Below are 10,413 nucleotides of genomic sequence, written 5' to 3'. Positions count from 1 at the left end.
AATTTTGGTATGCGAAACTGGTTTCCTCCCTTTAAATGAACTTTGATTAAACAACTTTTTAACTAAATGCATTAAAAAAAGTTTTTGAACACTTTCAAAAATGTAGTTACACAGCTTTTTAAAATAAAAAATTTGCACATTGAGAGAAATTACTTAATTCAAAATAAAACATTTACTACTATTACAACTAATAATAATACTCACGCATAAACAGCAATTGAAGCATTGCATTCAAGAAGTATGAATGGAAAGACAATGTAAGCTAAAGCAAATCTGGTTGTGATACAGGTAAGAATATCATACAGTCTGGACATATACTTGCTTCCTTGGAAAAGTGGTCGAATACTACGACGAATCTTAAGGCAGAAAAAAATCCATGTAAGATTACAAAATATGTTTAACAAAACATGGCTTGAAATCAAGAAAGTTCGAACACATCATGCTTTCAAAAGTATATTTAAATTTAGTTTTAGCCATTTAGGAAAAGAAATGTGCAGGTGTCACATAGCAATAGTCACATACATATTTTTTTTAACAGCCTACATAAGTTGAAAAAAAATGATTGAAATTAATGTAAAAAATTAGTTGATGTATCAAACACACAATAAAAGTAAACTAGCAGGCCTGCGCAAAGCGTTTGTACTGGACAGAAAGAATTCAAAAACATTTTAAGTTTTTTTTGAATAAAAGCAAAAAAGTGAATTGTTTCATAGTTTTTTCCACTCTAAAATAAAAATAAAAATAAAGCACTTTAAAGCACCCTTTTTCTTCCCTTCTGGGGCATTTCCCAGTATCTAGCTGTTACACACTACAGGGTCTGTATAAAAAATAATGAGACTGAGCAGGGTTCTAAGAATTTATTTCAGATATTAATAGTCATCCTAAAAAAATAAGCCCCTTAGCCTTGCACACACTTATCCCAGCGAGTACTCTAAGCTTTGAAGGTTGCTTTGTAGTCTGCTTCCAGAATGTCCTTTAAAAGTCTTGCACTGTCTACCACGGATTGTATGGAAAGTCAAACATCCGTTTTACAGCCGGAAATGGACGAATCTAAGATTTTTTACCGATGTCAGCTTTTGCAGAAGCTAAGTCTCATTCAAATGAACGGAATACGCGCATCAAATTTTTACTTTTCCCCCTTATTCACATAGATTCGTCTTATCTGGATGTTTTAAAATTCCATGCAATCCGTGGTTGGACAGTACTAGTGCTATCACCGCATCCAGAGTTCCATGGTATGCCCTTTTGTGATGTTTTCATCATCAGGAATAGAAAGAAGTTTGCTGGGGCTAAATAGTGGTTGTTGGCCCGCTGGGAAGGCATAGAAATACCATTATGACCAGGGAATCTTGGAGGATGAAGCAGGTGTTTACAGCATTTCTCAAGTTTTAGTGATGATGCTGTAAACTCTCATTTTATCAAGTCCAAATTCATTTGCAATCATTCCCAAATTTAACTGGTGGTACGAATTCAGCACAACACGCATACGATTCACATTTACGTCAGTTCTGCTGGTTGACGGACACCCTATTTGACATTCATCCTCGACCCTCTCCCGGCCATCTTTGAAACACTTGTGCCACCGAAACACATGCCCCTTTAACAGACAATTATCTCCAAACACTTGCTTACACATCTCTAAAGTCTCTGAAGCCAATTTACCAAGTTCCACACACAAATTAATTGTGTAACGCTGCTCAAATGTTCTCTGCATTTTGGAGCTGGAACCCACGTTAGCAACAGAGGTACACTATAACGACAATGCTGTCTGAACAAAGACTCCTAGGCGACTGCGAACCGGAGTGAGTCCCACCAAATCCCCACCACGGACCTAAATAATTTGTGCGCCCTTGGAAGGTATAGTCGTATCAAGAAAAATGAGTCTCATTACTTTTTATACAGACCCTGTATACACTTCACAGAAATACAAAAACCTCTCATTCTCCATTATTGAAAATATTTAGGATAAACTTTACATAACTTTATAATTCATATAATTCATAATGTATATTTATGAGTGTGTGTATGTATGTTCCTTATACAAATCCACAGTTTGTGTTGGATCTCGACCAAATTTTGCAGAAAGTACTTGAGCATACGAGAAAGAACATAGAGAGGTTTTTCAAATGCCAAAATAAGTACCCAACCATTCGAATTTTAATTTGAGGACCCGAAAATGGCATTAAATGGCTTTTTCTGCTCGAAATAATTATCCCATTTTCTGGATTTAGATCTCATTCGAAAGACCGCAAAAAATACCCCTGAAATTGATTTACTTCTTTTGAATTAAAAAAAAAAAAGTTGTAAAACCACCAGGAAAAAAGTTAAAAGCATTTTTAAGCCTAATGGAACTTCATTATCAAATCTGAAATTTATCATTTGTCTACTAGCTCAATTTAAGTTAGTGTGAATAAAATCATTTTCGATCTGTTGCGATTTTTTTCTTGAATGTGAACAAATAAAATTCTTGCTTTTTGCTTTGAAGTAAAACTTTTCTTTTTGATTATTTTTTCGCCATTTATCTTTTTTTTGAACTGCCAGCAGATGATAATCAAAGGTTTTAATTGTATTAATATAGCGTTGCATTTAATTTGTTCGGGACTTTTAGATTTGAGGCAGTGAGAAGCAAAGTGATGTAAGTGGACATCTTCAAGTTTTGAGTAAAGTGCATTTAAAGATAATATCATAGGTAGGCTTTCATTGAAATTTTTTTCTAAATAATGCTGTATAAGCAGCAATTACCGACAGTGGTGGCGCTAGGAAATGCGCGACGGGGAGGCAAGCTTACCCGATGGGGGGCATAGATATATATTTTTTAAGTTTATAATCCCCCCACCCACCTTTCAGTTTTTTATGATAAATAAAAATTAATCATACTTACCATTAACAAAACGAATAAAGATTTTGCATTTGTAGCCTATTTTCATGTAAAAGTAAACAATATTTATTGAAACTACTAGATTAAATGATAAAAATGTACCTACTTAAGTTTTATTTTCTATAACAACGGTAGAGACACACAAAACAAAAATAGTAAATTATAAATGAACTTAAAAATGCAAAAATGGACTTTTGCGATAAAGGCGGTCTTTGTGAGGTCACGAAACTGCAAAACAGAGGAGTGTGTGTGTGGGGGGGGGGAGAGCTGTACTATTTTTTACAGAAAACAAGAAACAGCAGCAAAATGAACCTAATCAACGGATCTGGGGCCTCTAACTTTTAATTTTTCGAAATTGTTGTTTTGGTGGTATTAGGGTAAGGGAACATTCGAGGGAACTTCTCTCGAAATTTCTCAAAATTAAAGACGTAAACATGCGACTATTGGTCATCTTTGGTAACTTTTAGAAAAAAGAATGGGTTTCAAAACACTCTTCTCCAGTAAGTTTTTTAAAATTGAAGTTCCAAGAATGCAATTTTAATCAATTTCAATGGTGCAAGGGGATTTGGGGAATCTCCCCTGCTTTTTTTTTTTTTGAAATTTGGGACCTGAAACTGGAGTTTAGAAAATCTTAAATTATATTTATGGGGAAATAGACCAGTGCCAATAGCTTTGAAAATGGTAAAAAGTCGAAAAAATTTAGAACAGGATAAAACCAGTTAGAAAGGTAAGAAAAATCTAATAACATAAATAGGAAAAATAAATTACGGGCGAGCTGATTTCGGGAAGGGGGGTGTAGGGGGGTTTAAAGGGGGGAAAACGGTTTATCACGATTTCCGGAAAAACTAAGAGTCCTATCGAAAAAAACTAAATTGCAAAGTTGTTGGTAATAAAAAGATCTACAACTTTTGCATTTGCACTTTTTTTCTATAACCTCAAAATATATGCGAAAAATTCAAAAAAACGACTTTTTGGTTTTTTTATTTTTATCTTCCACAAAAAAATTTTTTTTTTCACTAAATTTAATGAAAAGTTACCTTATTATGTCCCAAATACACTGTAATTTTTTTAGATTTAAAATATTTATTTTTTCTCCTTATTTTGATTCAGTAGTAAAAAATCATCAGAATTTTCAATCAAAAAATCTCACGTCAAAATACCTGATTTTTTTAAAAAATCGTAGCAAGTTTTTTTTGTTGGAATCTCTACTTTTTGATGGTATAAAAAACAATATACAATACTACAGAAATTTTTCGCAAAAAATGAAGAAAAATCAAAAAACTCGTATTTGAAAAAAAAAAAAAAAAAAAAGTCATAACTATGTAAAAATTTTAAGCTCCTTAGCAAAATGTACACTTTAATTACTCGAAAAATGAAATTTTTCATGTTACATTGACACAAACTGAAAATAAAAATATATTAAAATAATTAAAAATCAAGCTACAGCATGCATTTGTTTTTATACCCTTCTCATCCACCATTAGACGGTGACTGCAGTGTCCCCTATAGTTTTTTGGAGTTAAGAATAGCAAGCTACACTGTAGGATGGGATAAATGAGTAATTTCCTCAATTTCGAACTGTGTAACCTTGAATATTATGAAAAATAATCAGTTTTCCAATTGTGTTTGCTGTTAATTATTGTGTTTGCTGTTTATTTAAAAAATAGCTTAAAATTTTACATAGTGATGATTTTTTTTTTTTTTCAAATTCGAGTTTTTTTGATTTTCTTCATTTTTTGCGAAAAGTTTCCATAGTATTGTATATTGTTTTTTATACCATCAAAAAGTAGAGATTCCAACGAAAAAAACTTGCTCCGATTTTTTAAAAAAATCAGATATTTTGACGTGAGAATTTTTGATTGAAAATTCTGATGCTTTTTTACTACTGAACCAAAATAAGGAGAAAAAATAAATATTTTAAATCCAAAAAATTACAGTGTATTTGGGACATAATAAGGTAACTTTTCATTAAATTTAGTGAAAAAAATTTTTTTTGTGGGAGATAAAAATAAAAAACCAAAAAGTCGGTTTTTTGAATTTTTCGCATATATTTTGAGGTTATAGAAAAAAAGTGCAAATGCAAAAGTTGTAGATCTTTTTATTACCAACAACTTTGCAATTTAGTTTTTTTCGATAGGACTCTTAGTTTTTCCGGAAATCGTGATAAACCGTTTCCCCCCCCCTTAAACCCCCCTACACCCCCCCCTTCCCGAACTCAGCTTGCCCGTAATTTATTTTTCCTATTAATGTTATTAGATTTTCTTACCTTTCGAACTGGTTTTATCCTGTTCTAAATTTTTTTGGTCTCAAACATTATTGGCACTGGCCTAAAAGGCAATCCACTTTGTTGGAAGTATTTTGAAATTTAAATAAAACTTAAGTGCAATTCTAAGCGATCATCGATGTTGTTAAGGAAGGGAAATTGGTGGAGGTTTTTCACAATTTTTTCAAAACTGAAGTCTTAACGTGGTTTTAGGTTGTCTTTGTGAATCTTAGAGGTTAAGGAAGTAGTTCAGGGACTCTGTCTTTTTCTCAACAACTTTCTATCTATTAGCAGGAAGCCTTTTAGATTTCCTTGTTTGCACGAGAGAAGTGGTAAGTTTTTCTGATGACCCATGCGAGGAATGGAGCCTGGGTCGTCTGGGAAAGCCGGGGAAAGGCAGCAGTTAAAACCACTTTTAGATCACCAGGGAATAGGACTATCCTCTGACAAATTTTCGAAACTGAATCCTAAAATCTAAATTTTAGACAATTTGGATGATATTTGAGAATGTAGGGTTCAGGCCCGAATCTGCGTACCCACAGACCCACAGTGCGGGGCCCACGTCCTTAAAGGGCTCAGTGACCCAAGGAATTGAAAAAAAAAAACTACCACTAAAACTTATTAATGTTGCAAGTATACACTGATATCACACTGTTGCAAGTATACACTGAATGGGCCCATCAGATGAGGCCCATTAGATTTTCTTGCAGGGGACCCAAAATTTATAGATCTGGGCCTGGTAGGGTTCGGGGTAGTACCCCGGAAATTTTTTCGAAATTAAAGTCTTTTAAACGTAACAGTAGGTCACCTTGAGTGATGCTTAGGGAAGAAATAGGGTTCGAGACTCTTCCTCAGATCATTTTAGGAAAATGAAGTTTTAAATACTCAATTGTGGGCCATCTTTGATGGCATTCGGGGAAGAGATGTTGTTTGGTAACTTTCCTTCAGATGTCTTCCGAAATTAACGTTCTAAAAAACATAATTTTCACTTACCTTTGGTTGCCTAAAAGTATTAGGTTAGGGGATCCTTTCCTCCTTATCTTTCATTTATTTTAATTTTAAAATGCTGTGGGAAAGCCTCAGCCAGCTTTTATCTTTTTGGATATTTTCTTTGTTAACTAAACAGTCGACTGTTTATTATTAGAAATATTCAATTTCCATGATAATAACTCAACTTGATTGAAATTGAAATTCTGAGAACTGAGTAAAAATGTTTTTTTCACTATTTGGATCAAGTTGATAACTTGAAGTATTATTAGTCCCTTTTTCCATTTTATTTAATTTTACACATCATGCCACATGATTTCATAATCAAGTTTTGTTCCATTACCGTTTTTTTTACCTTCAAACATTTAGAACTGCTACTGTAACTATTCTAACCTTCTATTTCAACTATTCTTTTATTGTAAACTTATTTCTGTGTGGTGTGTGTGTGTGGCCTATGTATTTTTCTCTTCTTTTTTGAGATTTTCATGATATTTAGATTTTTTTTTCTTTTAAATTGGAAACATACATGTTTTCGGCCCCTCTTTGTGCGTGCATGTGTGTGTATTTTCACTTGTAAAACTTAGGCACATATATTAGGTTTCTTTATTGTTCTGACTTTTTTTTCATTAAAAAAAAAGGTTTAAATTTAAACGTTCACTTCTTTAGTTCACATTTATCGATGCAAATCATAGTACTTTTTAAATTTTATTTCCACGTCTGAAATTGAATTTACCCATCATTTTTCATAACAAAACACCAGATTACATTCTACAACTATCTTTTAAGGTTAATAACAAATGTGTCAGATAACGGTACTGCATAATTCAACTATGGATGCCCTGATTTATCGGCAGTAATCCGTAAGGGGCCATAATCTGCCAAATTTTGCCAATTCATCGACAAGAAAATATTTTTCAAATACTTTTTAATGATTTTTTAAGTTTTTAAGAATTTTTGAACAAGAAACCAATATGAAATAAATTTATTAACAATAAAAAAATGACAAAAAATGCAAAATTTGTGCATAACTGAATGAAATATGTAAATAAATCTTCACAACTGACGTTCACATAACACTATTATGAAGAATTCAGTCTAGAACTACGGAAACATTAGTATTCCAGCATTGCCAGGCCATGAACTTTTTTTTTTTGTTAATCCATATATATTTCCTCTTACACTAAATAAACCTTCACTTTATTTCTTTATTTCACTTATTATTTGATTTTTTAAAATTTCATGTAGTACATATTTCAAGGGTTTTTTTTTTTTTTTTGGAACAAAAATTGATGGTTGAAGTAATATTAATTTTGTTATTTAATTTTTCTGTTTTGAATAAATATGAGCATTTACGATGTGGTAACATGCTTCATATGTCAATACTTTTCTCTATGTCCTACCTTTAGCTTAGTGCTTTAAGATTACCTTACAATTCTCATAATAGTAGGGTATTTTTAATACATTATTTATATAAGGCCAGAATTTTTTTAAATATTAGATTAGTTTACTTAAAAGAAGAAAACGCGAGTCTACCAAAAAGTTATCGTTGCAATAATTAATAAAAAATTTTGCAATATGTTGCAAAAACTTGTGAAATTGTCTTATATATATAAGGCTGAAACTCGGTAATATTATTGATTACGTATAAACATAACGAAAAATATATGTCTACCGCGTCCGAAGCGTTGCCGTGCCATGTCTACCACCCACGCAAGGTGCGAAAAAATCAGTCAATTTTGACTTAAATATATAAGCCAAAAAATTTTTTTAGTAACTGTTTACAATGTATAAAATATAAAAACAAAAGTCTACCAGTTATGTTATGTTGCAAAGGCATGATAGACGTCACGGAATGTCGACCTCGTACCTCTATGTACCGTTTATCGCGCCGCTAGCGCTCGCTCGAAAAAGTTTGCTTGTCGTCGCGAAATTTCAATAAATAAAGCTGATTTATTTTTTAATAAATAGTTTAAATCCTGTTTTTATTAAAATTTTTAGTCTACCGTGACTAAGAGGTTGCTTAGTCTTTGGTAGACGTTGCTTAAATTATAAAGTAGTTGGAAAAGTATGAATGATTTAAGCATATTAAAAAAAATAATTTTAACATTGAAACGAAATTAAAAAATATTTTATTAAAATTAAAATTATGTACAAAATTATAGTGAAGTTCATTTTTCATTAATAATGTCTTGACCTTTTAAATTATGCCTCTTTTATTTATTTATTTTTTACGATCAAGTACTTATGAAATAAAATTTTTCGCATCGATCTTACATAACAATAAATAATTAAAAATAATCAAATAAACAGTTCTTTACATATTAATTAATCTTTACTAATAATAAAGCTGAAAGTCTCTTTGTCTGGATGTCCGGAGGATGTCTGTAGGATGTCTGGATCTCTGTGGCGCGCATAGTGCCTAGACCGTTCGGCCGATTTTCATGAAATTTGGCACAAAGTTAGTTCGTAGCATGGGAGAGTGCACCTCGAAGCGATGTTTCGAAAATTCGACGTGGTGAGGCAGAAGGCTATGCTTCGAATATAACATCTTTTATTGCTTGCGGAAATTGTTTTCAGTAAACCATTTAAAAACTTTTGAGTTGTCCTCAATTTTCCACCAACAATCAAGAGGTGATAAGCTTGTCAGATTTTTTAAATGAAAATTTGTCCAAATTTGCGAAATGCAAGCTGTTCTGAGGAAATGTTCACGAAGTTCAGACTAACATAGGGTTAAGGATGACGGATCAAAACTCTTCACGTTTTCGAGAATTACTTTATCTTTTTTCAAAATTTTTATAAACTTCTAAAAACGTCATGGTTCTTGCATCATTAATTCTTTCCTTTTTATTTTGTCTGTACATTCGGCGCACAACTCTTCCGAAAATTCGAGTTGTATTCGAATTTGCGACATGCATTTTACATTGTGCGATGGCTTACTCAAATTTGTTAACGCTCCTGTGTATTCTTCCGACTTTGTAAATAGAACGTAAGGTCGAACTTTTCCTTTTCGGAAAAAAGCCGGATTTTGATCGCAACCAGTCATTGCGCGTAAAGCAACCAAGGCGGAACAAACGGTTTCTCCTAAGTTCTTGTAAAGTTCATAGACATTGATACCTCTTAATGATTTTCCAACACCAACTTCCATCCAGACCTTTATTTAAGAATTCAAAAACTTCATGTTAGCCAATATTATAACTAATACATCAGTATCGGAACATCGTAGGTGGATGTCATATGGAGGCTGCAGCTCTTCAAAAATTACAAAGATGGTAAATCATTTTTGTGTCGGATTCTTCGCGGTCTGGGGCACGATTGAGTATGATCGACTATTTTTACAACTTTTCTGTTGATGGTTTCAAATCTATAACACTGTTTGTAGTTAATATACACAAATTTATCTTCAAAATAAATCGCTTTGTTATCTCGTTCCCAGTTCGTTAGTAAATATTCTAGCAAATCTTCTTTAAAAGTAATATTTTTTAATTGATTAAAAAAGTCAGAGGGACGTGTTGCAGAGTCTCCTATCTGAATTTTTTGACCTCTTGAGTTCCGCTTAATATATCGTCGCCGCAGAACAACAGTAAGATATCTTAGTGTTATTTCTGGGATTAGATATTTTTACTGTTGCTCTGAGGCGACGATATGTTCGTTATCTTTTATGGAAGGAAACGGGGTACGTGTCGAAAACAATTACTACGAATACTGCTGAACATACTTAATAATTTTCTCAATATCATTAGATGATGGAATTTTTTTCATTAGATATAATAAAAAGAATCCATCATAGATGAGAAATTTTGGTTGTTCAGAATTGATGTTTTTTAAGCACTTTTATTACACTTGGCCTGATTGTCATGGAGTAATCTGAGGCGTACTTTTGCTTATACTTCAGCAACTAGATTACTAAGAGACTTCTGGATTTTACTAAATGATTTGCTTAATCTTAAGGTACAACTTAAGGCTGAAAATTTAAAATTCTGAAGTAACATCATTATTTCGGTTAGGATGGAAAAAAGCAAATTTGATGTTATTTCCCCATTAAATGTTTAAATATAAAATCCATTGTTACGAATTTTGTTGCCTTGCAAATGTAATGTTAATAGTAATCATAATGAAAATTTTGAATCAAGTCCTCTCTGGAGCAAGAATGAAATTTATTCACTGACGTTGCTTTCTTAGGGTTTTTATCCTCATCTATGCATCTATGCCCATAATCGATAACGGGGCTAAGTAAAAAGACGTATTAGGATCTTTATCCCAAGTTACTTATATGTTGTGAACCATT

General features: G+C 32.3%; 1 protein-coding gene across 1 annotated transcript in view; it reads right to left on the bottom strand.

Annotated features, from left to right (window-relative positions):
• Positions 1-200: 200 nt before the first annotated feature.
• Positions 201-10,413, bottom strand: part of LOC129217074 (lysophospholipid acyltransferase 6-like) — a 35,457-nt gene continuing 25,244 nt past the window's right edge. The window contains exon 11 of the mRNA XM_054851324.1: positions 201-356. Within this exon, the coding sequence (XP_054707299.1) occupies positions 201-356 (156 nt within the window). The remainder of the gene's footprint in view (positions 357-10,413) is intronic.

This window comes from Uloborus diversus, chromosome 1, assembly GCF_026930045.1.
Source record: "Uloborus diversus isolate 005 chromosome 1, Udiv.v.3.1, whole genome shotgun sequence".
NCBI classification, from domain to species: domain Eukaryota; kingdom Metazoa; phylum Arthropoda; class Arachnida; order Araneae; family Uloboridae; genus Uloborus; species Uloborus diversus.
Note: the sequence above shows the minus strand (reverse complement) of the source record. Positions and strands in the feature narration are given on the sequence as shown.